The sequence below is a fragment of the Mirounga leonina genome, unplaced genomic scaffold (genome assembly GCF_011800145.1).
Source record: "Mirounga leonina isolate KUSES-001 unplaced genomic scaffold, KU_Mleo_1.0 Mir_101664, whole genome shotgun sequence".
NCBI classification, from domain to species: Eukaryota; Metazoa; Chordata; class Mammalia; order Carnivora; family Phocidae; genus Mirounga; species Mirounga leonina.
This window is the reverse complement of record NW_023270175.1, coordinates 2,148,896-2,170,721: the sequence shown is the minus strand read 5'-3', so window position 1 is coordinate 2,170,721 and position 21,826 is coordinate 2,148,896. Positions and strand designations below refer to the sequence as shown.

The window sequence follows — 21,826 nt, the reverse complement described above, 5'->3', positions numbered from 1 at the left end:
ACCAGAGCCTGATGATTAAGGAGTGACTCCAGTATGGACTGCATGCACCTGCTGGCTTTTGTGGGGGCCACTGGAGAGCACAGAACTGGTATGTGGCTCTTTTGCAGGGCAACAGGAGAATCTAGGGCTGGTGCTTGCCTGCCATCTTTAGTGGGGCAATGGGAGAGTGAAGGGCTGGTCACACTTGCCAGTACTATCAAGATAAAGGGAGAGTACAAAAATGGTGCCTGCCAGCACTTCCAACTCCAAAGAGAGTTCCAACATACTCCTGCCCCTCTGGCAGATGCTTTAATATTAGCAAATGAATCTCCTTCACAAATAGTACAGGCACCTTCAAACTGCTGCTTTCGCACTGGTTCCTGAGGTGGGTGAGTCTGCATGCAAGCCCTTTAAGAAATGCATCTCAGTTCCCCACAGCCCTTTGGATGTAAGCCCCTTTGGTTTTCAAAGCCAGATGTTTTGGAGGATTGTCTCTCTGTTACAGGTCCCAGGGGTTAGGGTGCTTGATGTGGGGCATGAACCCCTAACTCCTCAGGGAGGAGGTCCAGATTTGTAAGATCCCTTCTGCTTGTGGGTAGTGGAGGTGGGGTTCTGGATGAGACCATATTTCTGCCTCTGCTACCCGTTGATGTTGCCCTTTTATTATTTGTTGTGAAGGAAGCTGTTCAGTTAGTTTTCAGGTCTTTTTTCAGAGTGAATTAATTGTTCCCTATGTAGCTACAGATTTGCTGTGTCCATGGGAAGAGGTATGTTCAGTATCTTCTTATGCCACCCTCTTGGACTGCCCCACCACTATCCTTGTTTTTAACAACTCACTAATTATATAATTTTTTCTTATGCTTGACATCCGCCAATCATACTATTATGTCTTCTGAAACTTTAATTCTACTCTCTCTATAATATAGGCAGTCTCACTTTGCACAATAGTATGGAACTATAAAAATGAAGATGCAAGCTAAAACCATGTAAAAGAGATCTTAATAATGAGAAAAATATGATTGTTCCATGACCTTTAAAAGTTTTTCCCACAACTTTAAAATCTCTCTTCATATAAGTTATACATGTATAGAGAAAAGTCATATATTGCTAAGTTTGCTTTCACGAACTTCCTTGTCTGCACCTCTAAAGTCTCTCAATGGTGGCAGTGTCAATATTCCTATGGCTGGCTATTTTGTCTGTAACCCTATTTATATTAGCTTTAAATGTCATTTCCAGTATTATCACTTCCAATTTTTTTTGCACTTTCATCTTTATTGGTTAATTTTCTCTTTTGAGTATCCGTATTTTTAAAATTTCACATTGGTTTATCAATGAGACAAAGAGGCAACACAACTACATGCTTTGTTATAAGAGCATTAAGGGAATAACATTTTCACGGTGACTAATCAGTGACAGAATTTGAAAGAAGTGAAATAATCGTTCACTGATTATGATACACAAGTTCTGTATACAGTGATTTATGGATTTATAGTGATTATGATTTATGAAGAGCTAATATACCATGGTAACTTAAGTTTGAACTGTGTTGTTGTGGACTGATGTTATTTAACTAAATTGTGGTAACAAATTTGTGCATATCAGAACTGTGCAAACTAAGAACTGAGCTATAAAATCTTATTTTTTTCAATGTGTCACCATTATATGATAAAACAATACCATATGAAAGAAACAACAGACTACTTCAAATACCTGATTTCTGTTTTATCAACTCTGCAAGTATCTAAGTTTAGTGTAGAATTTGCTTCCTGAAATATACTTGAAGGCTGCATAGAGAAAGAAACTAAGTTAGCCTCTTGCTTGAAGAGTTGAATATACTGTGGATATTTGCCAATTGAAATATGTTTTTTTTTTGGCTGACATTCATTATAAATTCAGATATGAGTTATGGTAATTTAGTTCCATTATATAAATGTTAACATTTGCTCAGTCCAGAAAAAAACATATATGAAAAAATTTAGAAAAATTTTAAATGGAATTTCAAATCAATGAGTAAAGAATGGAATCTATAACATATGGGGTTGGGTTATCTGGGTATTTATTTTGAAAACATGATATTACTTCCTCACCTCACACATCAGAGAGAAAAAACCCATGGATTAAAGATGTAAATACAAAGAACAAAATCATGAAAGTACTGGAAGAAAAGACATAGGTCTATTTTTATAATATTAGGATATAGAAGTTTTTATAACAATCAGAAAATTATGCTCCTGATCTTTCCCACCAAATCTGCTTCCCCAAATCTCTCCTATCTCAGTATGTAGCAACTCCATTCTCAAACTTGCTCAGGATAAAAACTTTAGAGTCATCCATGATATCTTTCCTCTCATAGCCCATGATATCTGGCTTGACCTGGAAAATATATTCAGATTCTGAATGTTTCTTATCACTTCCACTGCTACCACCTTGATCCAAGCCATCAAGACCTCTGGTCTGTATTATTTAAATAGTGTCATAAGTGGTCCCACTGTTTTCATCCTTATTCCTCTATGATATAGTTCCAAAATAGGAGCTACGATATATTTTTAAATTTAAGTACAATCATGTTACTCCTTCCAGTCACTCCCCATTTCACACAGGAGTAAAATCCCTTACTATGATCTGCAAGGCTCTAGATAATCGATCTCCCATTACCAACCTGATCTCATCTCTAACTTAGTTTCATTTCACTCACTCTGCTTAACCCACACTAGCCACCTGTATGCTCTTCAGAAGTGTCAGGTATGCTCCCACCTCAGGATGCTTGAATGACTCATTCCCTCACTGCATGTCACCAGATCAACTGCATTCAAAGCAGCTTTCTCTTACTACTCTAATTCAAAATATAACAATTCTCAGCAATTCCTATCCCCAAGCCTCACTTAACTTTTACCATATCTTCTAGCACACTATAAACATATTTATTTTATTGACTAGATGCAAACTCTGCACAGGCAGTGAGTTTGTTTCATTCGTTTTCTATCTCCAGCACCTAAAACAGTACCTGGCACCTCATACACTCATTAGATATATTTTGAATGAATGAATAACTAACATTTGCCTATGTAAAAATTTTATACTCTACATGATAAATGCACAGTAAACAGGGTTATAAGACAAACAAATGACCGGGAGAAAATATTTGCAACATATATAATAGATAATGGATGCATCTTTATGAAGTACTTCCATAAATCAATAGGAAATACACAACCAAATCCCCTCCTAAAAAGGAGGCAAGAGTATGAACAGACAATTTGTAGAGGAGATATAAGCATAAGAAAAGAAATCTCATTCATAATTAGGAAAATTCAAATTTAAACGATACTCTATTTTTCACCCATTAGACTGACAGAATTAGAATGATTAATAATACCCAATATTTGTAAAATGAGGAGAAAATAGAAAATTTCTGATACTGATCAAGATAGTATGAAGCAGCAGAGATATTTAAGAGAAAAATTAGTAATTATCAATATTAAAAAGGCATATGTATGATGGGTTCCAGCAACTTTACTCAGAATTTATTCTATGGAAGTATTTACCAAATAATCTTAAGATACATATGTAAGATATGGGTAAGAATCTTCAGAGCAACATATGTTTATAATCATGAAAATATAGAAACAACTCAGCATTCATAATAGGTTAAACTATTTATGGTTAACCCATACATAAAATACTATATAATTATGAAAATGAATGAGGCATTTATTTATGGGCTGATAAAGAAAGTTTGCTAAGACTTCTAAGTTATGATAGCTAGGTCCAGACCAGATATATAGTATGATTTTATGTGTGTAAATAAAAATACAAGATACCTACATTTGGAAGATGCAGCATCATTTCATGAATTAGTAACTGAATAAAATGCTTCCAATTATAGTTGTAAGATGCTTTCCATTGTAAGATGCACCTCAATATCAGAGATTTTGAATGTAAAAAAATTGAGTCTTAAAATTGATGAAATATCTATCATATATTCATGTTTATATACACATAAAATGTCTTTTGTGGACAACTACTAAAAGTGGTTCCCTTGGGGAAGAACTATGAATTTAAGGTATGTAAATGCGTGGAAAGAAGACTTCTCGTTTTACATTGTTTCATACTGGTTAATTTTTTTTTACATTTTTTTAAATTTTATTATGTTATGTTAATCACCATACATTACATCATTAGTTTTTGATGTAGTGTTCCATGATTCATTGTTTGCGTATAACACCCAGTGCCCCATTCAGTACGTGCCCTCTTTAATACCCATCACCAGGCTAACCCATCCCCCCAACTCCCTCCCCTCTAGAACCCTCAGTTTGTTTCTCAGAGTTCATAGTCTCTCATGGTTCGTTTCCCCCTCTGATTTCCGCCCCCTTCATTTTTTCCTCCCTACTATCTTCTTTTTTTTTAACATACAATGTATTATTTATTTCAGAGGTACAGGTCTGTGATTCAACAGTCTTACACAATTCACAGCACTCACCATAGCACATACCCTTCCCAATGTCTATCACCCAGCCACCCCATCCCTCCCACCCCCCACCACTCCAGCAACCCTCAGTTTGTTTCCTGAGATTAAGAATTCCTCATATCAGTCATACTGGTTGATTTTTAAAATCAAGTTTACTGGTTACTCTTAATATAAAAACTTTAAAAAACAAAAACCTAAATGTACTTATCTTTTGACCCAGACATTTCACTTTTAGGAATCTATACAGCATAAATAATTATACATGTGTCCACAGATATGTCTAAGAATATTCATTACGATATTATTTACAACAATAGAATATCATGCAACTATTAAAAATAATGTACAGTGTTGTGATGAGTACTGGGTGCTACATGCAACAAATGAATCGTTGCACTACATCAAAAACTAATGATGTACTATATGCTGGCTAACTGAACATAATAAAAAAAAGTATAGTGACAAAGAAAATTGTCTAAGATATAATAAAATAGAAAGATTAAAAGATATAAGTGATAAAGCAAATACAGAATAGTGTGTATTCTATGACTCTACACATATACAATACACATAGGAAACCCCAAATTTTGTATATATACATAAAAATATGTATGGCAAGGGATTCAAATTTATACACTATTATCAGTAGATATCTATAGCGATGGGAATGGAATAAAGAAGATGTGTTATGAAGGAGATTTTCACTTTTACCCTTGATATGTCTGTATTATCATTTTTTTAATGTAGTCATGTATTACTGGTAAAATTTAAGTAGAACAGAAAATATTCAGCATCATTTCAATAGACTTTACACTGTTAATTTGCAGTTAATATGCAGAAATTTCTCTTGATTATGTCTTACAATAAGTTGATTGACTACGCAATCAAACTAAAATCTTTTTGTATACTATTAAAAAGAAATTATCTTTAAAACATTATTCAAATTTCACGAGTTAAATCACTGAACAAAAAAAAAGAGACAAAGCAAGAAACAGACTCAACTATAGAGAACACACTGATGGTTACCAGAGGGAAGGTGGGTGGAGGGATGGGTGAACTAGGTGATGGGGATCAAGGAGTGCACTTGCTGTGATGAGCACTGGGTATTGTAGGGAAGTGTTGAATCACTATTTTGTACACCCGAAACTAATGGAACATTGTATGTTAATTATACTGGAATTAACATCAATAATAAAATATTTTTTTAAATTTAAAAAAATAAAAATGACAGCTTAAAAGGAAAAAACACCCACATTATTTAGTACATTCTTAGTGGGAATTTTCATTAATTCCATGGAAGGTTAGTAACACCCTTCTTTTCCTAATACTTCCTAGCTTTGTGGTCTGACTGAATGATTAAACAATATTATAAGACAAATGATTAATTAGGAGAAAATATTTGCAACATATATAATAGACAATGGATGCATCTCTGCTAGTTAAAAAGTACTTCCACAAATCAGTAGGACTTACTACCTTTTTACATGGAATTAAGCAGCTATTAAATATTTGTTGAGTCTAATGATTCTAAGATACATTCTAAATTTGATTGATCGAGAAACACTACCAAAGTTTTCACACTGACTAGGGGCATGGAGGGACATGTAAAACTGTTTTAAGAGAACTACTTCAGATATGCAGTTAAGAATACTACTGTACCTTCATTAATCGCATAAGTTACTTTGTTTTTTTTTTTTTTTTTTTTTTTTTAAAGATTTTATTTATTTATTTGAGACAGAGAGAATGAGAGAGAGAGAGCACATGAGAGGGGGGAGGGTCAGAGGGAGAAGCAGGCTCCCTGCCGAGCAGGGAGCCCGATGCGGGACTCGATCCAGGGACTCCAGGATCATGATCTGAGCCGAAGGCAGTCGCTTAACCAACTGAGCCACCCAGGCGCCCCAAGTTACTTTGTTTATAAGTCTCTTTATATTAGTTAATAATAATATTAGGATATAGATCAACATTCCACCACCAAGATGGGAAAAGAAAACCAAAGCCAGGCAGGAATTTACCTTTGGTTTACTGAAATATACGCAGAGATTAAGATAGAGGGAAAATAAAGAAATCAGAATGTTTCCCCCACACATACCTTTTTGGATTGGCTACAAACCCTAAAACATAACCTCTTACAAAGAGAAAACAGGAGGAATGAATTTCCAGAATATACCATGTCATTGTATAGTTCGTTTAATGAAGAATTAGGAATGAGCACAGTATTTTAAAAAAATCACATCTGCTCAGGTATATGCCTAGAGTAGAGGGTTACCTTTGGGCCGGGAAGACCTGGAAGACCAATGCCTGAAACACCAGGATCACCTTTTTCTCCTTTCTGTCCAGGTAATCCTGGGGAGCCAGGTTGTCCAGGAACTCCAGGAGGTCCAGGAGACCCTTTCACACCCTGAGGGCCTGTTGAAAACACATAACATGCATTTTTTACAAAATTTCTTTATTCATGGCATGTCTATGATGCTTATGACTAAGGGAAAAGGTCTAAAAAAAGAACTCTGCAAATTCTGAATTATAGAATGATCCTTTACAACTATTTTTCAAGGAAGTTTAAGAGAAAGGGGTACAGTGAGAGAAAAGATACATGTTTGTGGATCCTTACTCTTAAGGTTTCTAAAACTCTGTCCCTTAATCCCCACTTCAAATATTTGTGTGATGAGAGAGCTCTAGCCACTGATTACCTTAGTTATTGTCTCAGTTTGATTCTATCAACACCAGTCTCTATTTTAATAACAAAGAGAATGAACCATCTGCCATTAATGGGATTAAATATATGGGAGATTTCCATCACTGACCTGGAAAACCCATATCACCTATGCTTCCTTTAAGTCCAGGAGGTCCTGTAAGTCCTGGCTTCCCAGGGAGACCAGGGTTACCTTTGGGACCTAGAAAAGTTAAATTGGTTAAATTAAGACAAGTCAGCAATATTGAGGTTGCCTGATTTCTTGGAGTGGGTTGTAATTATAATGTAAGCATGGGATTAGATGGATGAAATCTTAATACATGATTAAGTTCCACAGATCTAACTCAGCATAAAACAGGCAAAAGGTACCTATGAAATCTCCTTAGGGACATATTACAATATAAACATAATAACAGAGGTCTCCTAATACAAATCAGTTTTGAAAATGCAAAAATTTTACCAGGACACCTTGTTTCTTGTCCTAAAACAATTCCAATCACCTGAAGTCCTATTCATATTATGTGCATAACTACCCTTACTGTATTTATCACAGATAAATCCAATATAACAAGTCTGCTTTTAAAAGACTGAGAAGTGCCTTTCCCATGTAAGTCTGATTATGTGAAAGCAGTAAACGGAAAGTGGTATCCTGTTATGATATACTCCCAGGACATTAGGCCAGAGATAGATAAAGGCTGAGGGAGAGGTACTATACTGTCACCCCCAACAGTCATGGCTGCTGTGCTTATACATTCTTCCTAGAGCTCAGGTGCATGAGCTGTGGTGTTACCTAGGGATTTTCTAAGGACCACAATGTTGCCTTAAACTTTTTTTCTTTTATTTTTTTCTTTCACACTGACTTCCAACTTGGGGAAGAGAATGCAGAAGATGTGAAGGATAGAAAGGAACTATATATCAAGGCAATGTAGTACAGAGTCTAGAGCAGAATAACTGACCTGAAGGACTCCTATGAGGATGGAGACCAGCTGCTCTTTATTCCTTTGGGGCCTAACTAAAAGAAAATGGCTTAAGAAGCAGCAAGAGTTTTATTAGAAATAAGAAAAAAATCCATGTTGACTCTAAGGGTGATTAATGCTGAAACAGACTACCAAGGTAGGTTGTGAAATTTTTGTCCCTAAAAACTTTAAAAAATAGAATCAGCAGCCATCTTTACATGGTTTAATGATTGACTTGTCTGAAGGCAATAACTAAAAAAAGGTAAATTTTTCAGTACCTACCAGATAATTGTCTCATTTATACATGTTGCAGTGTGTGTAAATAAAACACACCACCTTATTTGGATGTACTTCTTATTCTGTTTACATCCTGACTGCCAGAAAAAGAAGAAACTGAGCAAAGCAAAATATCCTACAAACTTTGTCAGTTGACACTTGGGCCAAATGGCAACATTTTTGCTAAAAAAGAGCTCCACATCTCAGTAGCTACTCAAGCATAGTGTCATGATCAGATCCAAAACATCATCACACACACAAAAAAAACACACCATCACATGTGATAAATACATAATTACTTTCCTAGGATCTAGGATCAGCCATTCAATTGCTATAGGTGGTCTGTCATACTTACCTGATGGTCCTGGTAATCCAGGTTGTCCACTCAGTCCAGGTTGCCCTGGGTCTCCAGGCAAACCCTGGTAACCTTTTGGCCCTGAAACTCCAGGAATACCTTCCAAGGATGAGTATAAGGAAGACAAGTTAGGTTGATATCATTAATCCATTAAAAATAATTTGGGGAAGCAAGCAACCCAAATTCTGAACTATGAATGAAATGCAGGAACTCATGATATTCTGATAGAGTATGAACCAATAGCACTGGACACATATTAAACTCCTCCACTTTTTATTTAGCTACCATTAAGAAATTCAAAGCACTCAATAACTAAGTCATTTTCCTCTTTGGGCCTCAGTTTTTTACACTGTAAAATGAAAGAATTGGGGCAGATTATCTTTAGGCTATCTTTTAGATTCGATAACTATCTTTAATAATCCTATTATAATATAGATTACTGCCTCTATTTTACAGAAGGCATAATTGAAAGAGAAGACGTAAGGAGTAATTCAAGAAAGGTATCTCATTTTAACAATAATAAAAAATTAGGTGTCCCCACCTCTTTTGTGATGACATACAAAACTACAGTAATGTCTTAAACTCTTTTTTGAGGAAAAATCCCACCAAGTCCTGCTCATAGGGAAACATAGTATCTATGTACACACATACACCCACACACACTCACAGGCACACATGGGCTGACAATATTAATGGTTACAACACAAAAAGAGCCACAAACTTTACTATAAGCTGCAAATAAAGATAACTACTTTTAAAGTTCCATGTTGTTTGAAAGGCTATACTATACAGATTGGATCGTAAGCACTTTATTAATTTGTGCTTACCTACTTTTTGATGTCTTGTTATGTTATACTTTTATAAAAAGAAAAAAAGATTTTTTTAATTTAAAAAGTCAGTGTAATACTTCATATCTTATTTGTTTCTAATAAAATAACTATAGTAACACAGTTGTTCCCTAACCCTACTTTCAGCAACTTCCCCCACAGCTGAGCTTGCCCAGCTATTCATAGTCCAATACTTGTTTATTCTGCCAAGGCAGAATAGCAATGAACTGCATTTAAAAGCCAAGTATGATATGTATATCAAAACATTGCAGGGCAATAATATACTACTCATCCCCATCCAGTCTCAAGGGAAAAAATTTAAGGGACCAGCAAATTTCCCCAACACTGAAATCTGTTTTCCAAGTGATTCTGGCTATATATCCATTCTCTTAACCACATCCTACATTGCTTTCTGGAAAGCCTGAAGGTGATTGCCTTAAGTCTATTTTAAGAGTTCATAGTTTGCAACAGATTAAACTACAAAGAAAATACTTAAATAAAACTTGATCACTGAAACAATACAACTCGGTGAAAATTTTCATTACCAAAAATTTGACATGCCTTTTGTTGGTGACTCCTACACTACAAATCACTTTTCATGCTATTTAAAATGAAACTTGAGATAAATCAGTAAATACATTCACAAATAAATGCATTACTCACCTGGTAAGCCAGGGTCCCCTTTCTCTCCTTTTGAGCCCAGCAGATCTGGATCCACTGGTCCAGGAGGGCCTGGAAGGCCAGGCTCTCCTTTACCACCTTTTTCTCCTTCAGGGCCAGGAGGTCCTGGCTGACCCTGTAAACCATCATCACCTAAAACCAACATGTGTGGAGAGGACACAACAGATCAGATTCGTCCTTCCAGGATTAACGCATATAAAGATTATTCATATGTTCCGTAATTTAGTAGGCCACTGACCATCCAAAACACTTAGGCATTACTGTTATTGTCTATGAGTAACTTGAACTCACACACATTTTTACACTCAAATAACACTCCTTCTATTTTCTGGGGTTCTTTGACAATTATTGAAACTGTATTTTTGAGCTGAGCATTTACCACGTTTCATGTATCCAAATTGTGTATGCCACCAAATCGAAAATAGAATGTACTTAAATGCCATGTCACATAAGTGATGAATCACTGAATTCTCCTGAAACCAATATTACACTCTGTTAACTAACTAGAATTTAAATAAAAACTTTTAAAAAATGCCATGTCACCTAGAAACAAAATATAAGTAAGCATTGCTCATTTTAAAGCACTCAAATAAAAATATTCTATATTGACATAAAACAATGTTTAATTTTCTCTCTTACATGCATCTACCAGCCAACTCTGAATATTACCTTTGAGACCAGGACCACCACTCCTGCCAGGAATTCCCAAAGGTCCTGGTGGGCCTGGAGGTCCCATCATACCCATTTCACCTTTGGCACCTTTGAAGAATATCAATAATTAATTTTTACTTTTCCTTGACCTTGGAAAAATAAAAGATAACTTTTTTAAAAAAGATTTTATTTATCTGAGAAAGAGCTAAAGCGACAGCAACAGTGAGTGAGAGAGAGAGAGAGAGAGCACGCGGGAGCAGGGGGGAGGGGTAGAGGGAGAAGCAGGCTCCCCGCTGAGCAGGGTCCCTGGGATCATGACCCGAGCCGAAGGCAGGTGCTTAATGACTGAGCCACCCAGGCGCCCTAAAAGATAACTTTTAAGATGTCAACTGGAAGACTATTGAGTGTTGGAAGGAAGGCACTAAGTTTTACCCCTTTTTAACTGTTGTAACCTTAGCGACTACTACTGTTGATATGTATGAATAAAAAGGCTCTGGGGCGCCTGGGTGACTCAGTCAGTCAATTAAGCATCTGACTCTTGATTTTGGCTCAGGTCATGATCTCAGGATAGTGGGATTAAGCCCCGCATTGGGCTCAGCACTGGGCGTGGAGCCTACTTAAGATTCTCTTTCTCTCCCTCCCCCTCTGCCCCTCCCCACCCCTGGGCTCACTCTTTCTCTCTCTCAAAAAATAAAAATAAAAAGACTCACTGTGGTAGCTAATCTCCAAAGATGGCTTCACCACACTTCCCAGTATACACACCCTTGTGCAGCCTTCTCTCCTTGAATTTGGGCTGACTCTGTGCCTTGCCCTTGACTTAGTGACACTGAATGACTCTCAAGGCTAGATCATAAGAAGTCTTGCAGCTTTCACCCGGGGCTTTTAGAACACTCGCTTTTAGTTTGGGGGATCCTCTCTTTTGGAAGCCAGCTGCCTCTAGAAGGAGAGCAACTGCCCTGACTTTACCATAATGTAAGGATTCCAAGCCATGTTGAAGGGGCATTATGGATAATGAGAGACCATATGAAGAGGGCATAGAACACTCAGGTGTCAGAGAAGTGCCATCCTGGAAGTAGATCCTTCATCCCAACCACTCCAGTTGGTGCCATGTGGATCAGAGATAAATGACCCCATCAAATCATGCCTTAATTCCTGACCCACAAAATCTTGAACAAAATAAAAAGGTTGAATTAAACCATTAAATTGTGGGATCATTTTTTATATAGCAGTATGTGACCAGAAATCTCAGAGAAAAAATGTAATAAAAACAGCAAAGTAAATTTCCTGCAAAGACATTTAACACTTTTCCTTAAGGGACAGTGTCAATCCAGAAAAGTACAACAAGAAAATAATATACCAGAATTATATTAGTTTTAATTTCCTGAATCCAAAACCAGAGAAAACTTTAAATGAATTACCTGGAAATCCAGAGGCACCTGCTTTTCCTGGAAGCCCTGGTGTTCCGGGGGGTCCCATAGGACCAGGTGCTCCAGGAATCCCTGGACTGCCTCTCTCTCCAGGGAGTCCTGGAACATCAAACCCAGGAGGCCCCGGATCTCCCTTCTCTCCTGGTATTCCATGCAGGCCTAGTTAATACAACACCAGTATTAACAAGTTTTGAAGTAGTTTTAAAAGATGTATCTGATTATTTTTCTAGCAAACAAATGATAGACTCCTGTGTATAACAAACCTAACAGTGAGTCAGAGATACTTTTGGTATCATGCATATAAAATGACCTAACAATCAAACTTTAGGATTTTCAAGCATATTTCTCTATGAAAGTGCTTCTCAAATTATTTCCAGTGAAAGACCACTATTTTCTTAATTCCTGGTCCACCATGGACTAATATTTTCATAAAACACAATAAAAATTACTAAAAAAACTAAAATAAAAAAACAAAGACATACATTACTACCTTTTGGTTATTATATTCAACAAATACAATTACACTGTCAAATTACCATATAAGTTTCTAAATGCTTACTCTCAATTTCTTCTAATTCCAATACAGACTGGTAACAAGCAGCTTGTGATTTGACATTGGTCCGTTGACTGCATTTCGATTTGCACTGCTCTAAGGTACTATGGATTATTGGGATATATTTCTATAATCCATAAAAATGATCAATTACTGAATAATCCCATTACGTGGACCTTTTTGACTTTATTTTAGCTTCATTTTACATGTTATTTTATTTTATCTTTTAAGGAAATTATTTTATTTTTTATTTTTATTTTTTAAGATTTTATTTATTTGACAGAGAGAGACACAGTGAGAGAGGGAACACAAGCAGGGGGAGTGGGAGAGGGAGAAGCAGACATCCCATGGAGCAGGGAGCCCGATGTGGGACTCCATCCCAGGACCCTGGGACCATGACCTGAGCCGAAGGCAGATGCTTAATGACTGAGCCACCCAGGTGCCCCTACATGTTACTTTAATGATACATTACACCATCAGTTTTTGTTGTTAAATTTTACTTCTCAGTATTCCAACCAGGATTTTACAGAAAAAAATATGACACTGAAAAAATATTTAACCTTAATAAGTTCTGTAAGACTGAACTACTCTGAGACAAAATGGTTAAAAAAGAATATATTTTAGGGAAAAGAACTGCTCTACAAACATAAGGCAACTTCCCACTCCAATTCCTATCAGGTATGTGACTTAGCGAGTCACTTAATATTGTTGATCTACATCTGTTAAATGGGAATACAACTGACTGGAAGCTGGAGACTGAGCCAGGTGACGCCAGGTGACCATTCCAAAGTGTCCCTTCAACAACAAGACCTAATTTTATTGTTGAAGATTCACAATTATTTTTATAATAGAGCAAGATGCTGGGATTTTAAGTTTTGTTTGATGTCATATACCAGCATGTCCTTAAACTGATAAAATTCACTTTGAAGATTAGAGAAATTCCATGGAACCACAGTAATGGTTCCAATGCTGTCATTTCATTGAAAATACTATAGAAAGGGGAGAGATATTTTACATTATTATATTTGTGACGTATGATGAGATACCTAATAGGGAGCACTATTATAGCTCTATCTGGATCACTGCTTATTGTTATAGCCCAACTAGTTTTTGATAGCTGAGTTTTCAAGATAACTAATTTGTCCTTTGAAATATGCTCTACAAAATAATGGGGAAAAAAAACAAAGACTCAAACCTGGACAAATCTTGTTTGTTTTTCATGTTTAAAGCTTTACTTTAAGATCCAGCTTTTGAGAAATAACTACTGTACCTGGTAGACCTGAAGTTCAAGAAGCAGGAGTTACAGTTCAGTAGCAAGATGAACCACCCAAGCAGAAGCAAGTTGCAAAAAGACTGATTAGGTTAGGAAACAAAACTAAGCATGTCAAGATGAGAACAAAAAAGTCTACAAATAGAAGTTATTAGACACTGATTCAAGACTATCATATATTAGTAGTAATGAGTAAAGAACTTATTTTAGGAATTCGTTCAGATGTTCATATAGCAATATTCTATAACTGAAATGTATTCCCCAATAGAGACACAATAAAGTATTTACATTTACAAAAAGTAATGCTTTTTGATGAAGATCAGCTTTACACTCTTGTCTCTGATCCTTATATTGCTTTGAATAATCCTTTTGGAACTTAACCTCTTGAAGATAAGTTAGAACTTAAAACTAAATTTGATTTTATACTATAACAGCTTAGGTACAGAGAACTCAATAATTATTAGCAGATGAGTATGATTAAACAACCTGCATGTACTAGCAAAGATTTTTTCATTGTTATTTGTAGTAGTAACAGATATTATGCTGTACTTTTCACAGCATAGACCTTTTCCATGAATACTGTCAGAAATAGGCATCCTGGTAAGATCAAGAATGAAAACAGTCAACATAAATTCAAAAGCTCTGCTGAATCTCCTTATATAATAGGAATTATATGGCTATATCTATAGAGGGTAAGTACATTAGGGGTGTGTAGATGCTGTAAATGTATTGGCAGCCAAATGGGACCAGTTAGTGAAAAAAGGGGAAAATTCCAAAAACACATATTATCGTGAGAACTTTACACACACACACACACACACACACACACACACACACACACCCCAAGGGTTTGATAGCTGGAAAAAAGTTAGAAAACTCCATAGATGAAAATGGGTTAGGAAACTTCATCTATGAAATGACATGACTAATTCCTTGTTTCTTTGTTTCACATTAGTGGGGATGAGGCTGAACTGATTGCACTTTCTCCTGAGACTGGGCAAGCATTACAGTACATTTGGCTCAGGTTAGGGTATGATCTGTGGACACAGAATTGAGTATATTTAACTGACCTCTTAAAGATTCACTAAAGCAGCAATCTTCTAGCTAATAGCCAGATCAAATAGCAAGAATCAACAATTTCCATTTCTGCCTGGATTAGTAGGGCATGGAATGAAAAGCATTTTGCTTCTTATCCTTTGGCATTTTTTTTCTTTTATTTCCCTGCTGTCAAATGAGGACTTGATATTCAACAGTTCCTTAATTTATAAACATGCATTAAACTGTGTATCCTGCCTTGGAAAAGAGAATGAAAAATAGTAAAGCTTAATTAAATTACAGCAGAAAACTGGAGTCAAAAAAGCTTGAAAAGCATCATGCAAACATTTATACTGGAGAGATGACCATATAGAATACTTTGCATTAAGTTTTCTATTGCAAAATGAAACACAAGTATATTAAATAAGCTTATTAAAAAAACACTGGTAGTTAGAATTTCAGCCATGCAGTGCAAGTCAGGTATATCAAGGTATTAGTAACAGTGTTGCTGATCACCCTTTCATTGAGATGTATAAACAGAAATTACAATGCTTTTGAAATAGGCTAAGATAATCTGATTTGGTGATATAAATAAATTTATATAAAAAGTGAGTATATGGGCTACTATTAAATATAAAATGTGATCTGTAGTAAAAAAAAATTGTGATTTGATAACATATTTATATTAATAAGCATTCATTCAATACATTTTCATGCCAATTGCTGTTAACTTCATTTGTTGAACCATATTAGTTAAGATCTTGAATTTTATGGCAAAGTATATATTTACAGAGAAAGAAATGAGATTAAATTCAACACCATTACTTTTCCCCTGTCCATCCTATCTAGACTTTATAAATTAATATACCTATATATCCATCAGTTAAAAAGACAGAGAACATTAGATGAATGAAACATTTAGAGTATTAGCTAAATTTGAAAAAGCATAAAGTACAAATAAATGTACCCTTATTTTGTTCAGATTGGTATTAACAGTAGTTTCTTTTCATTCTTGTTTAGCTGTGATTTAAGAATTCAAAATGCTTCCAAAACCTCATGTAATTTTGGGAAACAAAAGAAATGACAAAACATAACAGGAATGATAAATTCATTTTAGCCATCTTTGTAGAACAGCAGGCCAAGACTATAATGATCAAACCTAAAAATTGTTTTTTCTCAAGATCCCTTTGCTATGCTAGTTGAACAGAATGGTTTTTTTCTTGAGTGTTGACACAGCTACTTTTTAACAACCTGGGTAACAACCTGGTTCAAAGCAACACCGTAAGTTTTCTCATTTTTAAATCAGTAGTGACATGTTAGGGGCCATTTAAAAAAAAAAAAGGTACAATGGGCCATAACACAAAATTTAAAAAAAAGAACATAAGCAAAAACAACCTTTACTTTCCAGGCTTTTTATATTGTTAACTGGTGTTTCCAGATTATTAGCATAATAACTAACAAAGTATTTATTGCTATTTAAGGTCAGAAAATATATTTCTACTGTTTCAAAATCAATGTATGTACATCTGAACTGTGAGTTTAAGTCATCTGACATATTCATGTAAATTAAGGAATGATTAAGTTTTCCATATTTATTCTAACTTTATGAATTATTACATTGCCTTGCAATAACATACTGGCCCAAGAGTGGCCCTCAGTGAGCCTCACCAGATGGCTCAGAATCCACAAAACTGAAGTAAGTTCTCAGACAAACATAGAAGAACCATATGATTCTCTATTAGGTTACAAGCTGACAAAACTTGTTTTGCATATCTTTTATTTGTTTTTATTTTGCATATCTGTATAAAAAAGAAATGTTACGAGGTTTTAAAAAGGTCTATTAATTCTGTACAGCTACTCAGGTCTGAAATAATCAGCACTGCAAGTTCTTAGTTCTGTGATTCCAAGACTGTAACTAGCTCAATGATTGTATGCTGAGGCAACATACTGCAATTGTGAAATTGCATTATTTGTTAATAGATCAATTTTAAATGAACAGGTAAGGAAAGTATCAGGGATTAAAGAAACTCTTATGCTGTGATCTGTACTTTTTCAATTTTACAAAATTATACAAGGAGACATGTTACCTCTGAAATCTGTTTTCTGGAAAACAGGTTTTCCTGTTGTAGTTTACTGATGTTGTAGTTGTAGTTTACTGATGAACTAGCCAACCTCTATATAATGAATGCTACAAAAATGCACAATTATTTACTCCAATCTTACCAGGTTGGCCTATTGGTCCAGGAATCCCTGGTGGCCCTGGTGGTCCCTGAATACCTATTCCTGGAAGCCCAGGAGGTCCCATTGGCCCAGGTTGTCCGTTTGGCCCAACATCACCTTTAGGGAAATAAATATAGTTTAGATATTAAAAACAACAACAATAGCTGAGTCACTAGTCATTAGGAAGCACAATACCTATGTGAAGAGGCATATAAAATTAAGCAGGGATCTTGAAAAGCTATCCAATCACTGAGCAAGAGAAGTATGCACAAATACCCAGAGCAGATTCAAGAAATGCATTAAAAGTTACAGACGTATAACTTATGCTGAGCACTCAACTTCAGTACTTAAACCAACCTCACAAAATAGTACATAAGATTATAAAACACACATTTCCTTTACTTGCAAATCATCTTGGGCAAGTATCTCTAAGTTTAAAATATATTTAAAAAAAAAAACAATAAAGGTAGATAACCTTTAACATCTTCGTATTTCTAACTTCGGCCCATGTCCTATAAACATGCTAAAGCCTCTCCCACCATCAGTAAAATGCCTTTTTGATCATGGAAATTTCACTATCCCTCTACCTTCTGTCTCTTATTCTAGAAAATTTTACATATACTAAAATTCTCTTTTTCTAATATACTTTGATGAGTTTTGACATATGTATACAGTCATATAATCACCACCCAAATCAAGATATGTAAGATACATATACAGTTCCATCAAACCAAAAGGCTTCTTGTACCTGCTTATAGTCAAACCCTCTCCACACCCTAATTCCCTGACAACTGCTTGATCTGTTTTATCTTACATTTCTTCCTTTTCCAGAATGGCATATAAATGCAATTATACAGTATGCAGCCTTTTGAGTATATCTCCTTCCCCCTAACATAATGCATTCAGATTCATCCAAGTTGCTGTAACTATCAGTAGTTTGTTACTTTTTATAGCTGAATAGTATCCCATTATGCAAACATGCCATAATTTGTTCATCTATTCACCAGCTGAAGGACAAACAGACTATTTCCAATTCTTGATTATGAACAAAGCTGCTATGAACATCTATCTACAGGTTTTTGTGTGAAGTTTCACATTTTTCTTGGATAAATAACTAGGAGTGGGATTGCTGGGTCATGTGGTAAGGGTATGTTTATAAGAAATTACCAAACTGTTTTTCTTTCTTTTTAAAGTTTTTTTTTTTTTTTAATTCCAGTTGGTTAACATACAGTGTAATATCAGTTTCAGGTGACAATATAGTGATTCAATACTTCCATGCAACACTTGGTGCTCATCACAAGAGCACTCTTTATTCCTCATCACCTATTTCACCCATCCCCACCCACCTGCCCTCCGGTAACCATCAGTTTGTTCTCTATAGCTAAGAGTTTCTTGATTTGCTTTTCTTTTTGACCCCCACTATGTTCCTTCATTTTGTTTCTTAAATTCCACATATGAGAGAAATCATATGGTAGTTGTCTTTCTCTGACTGACATATTTTGCTTAGCATAATATCTCTAACTCCATCCACGTCATTGCAAATGGCAAGATTTCATTCTTTTTGATGGCTGAGTAATATGCCATTGTGTGTGTGTGTGTGTGTGTGTGTATACACACATATATATTACTCCCTCTTCTTTATCTATTCATCAGTCGATGGACACTTGGGCTGTTTCCATAACTTGGCTATTGTAGATAATGCTGCTATAAACATCGGGGTGCATATATCCCTTGGAATTAGTATTTTTGTATTCTTTGGGTAAATACCTAGTAGTGCAATTGCTGGATCATAAGGTAGTTCTATTTTTAACCTTTTAAGGAACCTCCATACTGTTTTCCACAGTGGCTACACCAGTTTGCAATTCATCAACACCTGTGTGTTCTCTTGCTCCACATTCTCACCAACCCGTTGTTTCTTGTGTTGTTGATTTTAGCCATTCTGACAGGTGTAAAGGTGATATGTCATTGTAGTTTTGATTTGTACTTCCCTGATGATGAGTGATGCTGAGCATTTTTTCATGTGCCTGTTGGCCATCTATATGTCTTCTTCGGAAAAATGTCTATTCGTGTCTTCTGCCCTTTTCTTAATTGGATCATTTATTTTTTGGGTATCAAGTTGTATAAGTTCTTTATATATTTTGGATACTAACCTTTTATCAGATATGCTATTGCAAATATTTTCTCCCAAACTCTTTTTCAAAGTGGCTCTACCATTTGAATTCTAACTAGTAATGTATGAGAGTTTTAGTTACTCTGCATCTTTGGCAGCACTTGGTATTGTCAGTTTTCCTTCTTTTTTGAAGCCTATTCTGACAGGATAAGACATGCTATCTTCTAGTTTTGACTTGCATTTCCTAGATGACTGATTATATTGAGAACCTTTATATGTACTTACTAGATATTCAGGTATCTTTGGTAAAGTATCTGTTCAGATCTTTTGCCCATATTTCCAAATTTAAATTTGGTTGTTTCCTTATTATTGACTTTTGAGAATTTTTTTTTAAAGATTTTATTTATTTATTTGAGAGAGCGAGCGAGAGAGTGGCAGAGGGAAAGGGAGAAGGAGAAGGAAAGAGACAGGGAGAAGCAGGCTCTCCACTGAGCAGGGAGCCCAATTCTGATATTTTACAAACTTTTAGAACATTTCTTTTTTTAAAAAAGGACATTTAATTTATTTATTTTATTTTTTTGAAGATTTTATTTATTTATTTGACACAGAGAGAGAGAGATAGCAAGAGCAGGAACACAAGCAGGGGGAGTGGGAGAAGGAGAAGCAAGCTTCCCGCTGAGCAGGGAGCCCAATGTGGGGCTTGATCCCAGGACCCCGGGATCATGACCTGAGCTGAAGGCAGATGCTTAACCAACTGAGCCACCCAGGTGCCCCAACTCTTGAGAATTCTTTATGTATTCTGACATAAGTCCTTTTTGTCAGATAAATGATACGAAAGTACATTTATTTTAATGAAGTCCAATTTATCAATTTTTAAATGTATTTTTGTTTTGTTTTTTAAAAACTCCTGGTTCCAGGCCTTTTCAGAGGTCTTGTCTTTTTTTTTTGCATTTTTTTAAAATTTTATTTTATTATGTTGGTCACCATACATCATTAGTTTTTGATGTTTTGATGTTTTATCTAACAACTCTACCCAACCTACAATCACAAAGATTTTCTTCTATGCTTTCATCTAAAACAAGGGATAATTAAAGTACTACCCATGGGCTAAATTTGGACTATAGGCATGTTTTTGAACTGCCTGTGAGCTAAGAATGGTTTCTACATTATTAAAGGTTGTTAAAAAAGAAAAAAGAAAGATTGTATGACAGAAACCATAGATGGCCCATAAAAACTAAAATATTTACTATCGGGCCCTTTACAGAAAATGTTTGCCTGTCTCTGTTCCAAAAGTTTTTTTTTTTTTTTTAATCATTTTAGGTTATACATTTAGGTCTATGATCCATTCTGAGTTAATTTCTGCACAAGGTGTGAAGCATGGTTTGGGGTTTGTCTTCTTTTATTTCACACATGGATGACCGATTGGTTTAGCACCATTTGTTGAAAAGACTTACTCTTCTATTGAAATTGCCTTTGCAACTTTGTCAAAAATCAAATTGTATAGGTCTATTCTTGGGCTCCCTATTATGTTCCATTGATCTAAATGTGTCTATCATTTCACATATACCACACTATTTTAATCACTGTGGCTTTACATTAAGTTTGGAAATTAAGTACTACGAATCCTCCCATTCTGTACTCTTTCTCAAATTATTTTGGCTATTCTAGGTCTTTTCCCTTTCTAAATAAATGTTTGAATAAGAAACTACTGCAGAGTTTTGCTAGGGAACATGTTCAATCTATGAATAAACCTGGAGGAAACTGTTAACAATATTGAGCATTCCAACTCATGATCACAAAATATCTTCCCATTTGTTTGGATGTTTGATTTCTGTCATAAGTGTTTTATAGTTTTCCACATACAGATCCTGCACATATTTTGTTAGAACTATACTTAAGTATTTCATGGTATTTGATGCTATTTCAAATAATACTGTTTTTGTCTAATTTTCATTTCTAGTTGTTCATTGCTAACATAGAGAAATACAATCTATTTTTGTATATTTGCCTTGTATTCTATGATCCTACTAAATTCAATTCTTCGTTCCAGTTTTTTTTTTGTAGGTTTTCAATTTTCTATGGAGAAAATCAAGTCACCTATACAGACAGTTTTATTTCTGCCTTTCTAATCTGTATGCATTTCATTTCTTTTTTGGGGGAGGGGGGTATTTTGTGATGAGTTTTTTTTTTTTTATTTGAACATAGTTGACACACAATGTTACATTAGTTTCAGGTGTACAACGTAGTGATTCAACTTCTCTGTATGTTAGACTATATTCACCACATGTGTAGCTACCATCTGTCATCATATTATTTCTATTTCTTGCCT

At 35.2% G+C, this 21,826-nt stretch overlaps 1 protein-coding gene across 2 annotated transcripts in view; it reads right to left on the bottom strand.

Moving 5' to 3' along the window:
- COL4A5 (collagen type IV alpha 5 chain) overlaps nt 1-21,826 on the bottom strand; it is a 224,292-nt gene that overhangs the window by 41,170 nt on the left and 161,296 nt on the right. For both annotated transcript variants that reach the window (XM_035006996.1, XM_035007003.1), the window contains exons 30-36: nt 17,391-17,504; nt 12,301-12,468; nt 10,901-10,990; nt 10,214-10,363; nt 8,724-8,822; nt 7,249-7,338; nt 6,714-6,853 (exon numbers count right to left, since the gene is read on the bottom strand). In XM_035006996.1, the coding sequence (XP_034862887.1) occupies nt 6,714-6,853; nt 7,249-7,338; nt 8,724-8,822; nt 10,214-10,363; nt 10,901-10,990; nt 12,301-12,468; nt 17,391-17,504 (851 nt within the window). The remainder of the gene's footprint in view (nt 1-6,713; nt 6,854-7,248; nt 7,339-8,723; nt 8,823-10,213; nt 10,364-10,900; nt 10,991-12,300; nt 12,469-17,390; nt 17,505-21,826) is intronic.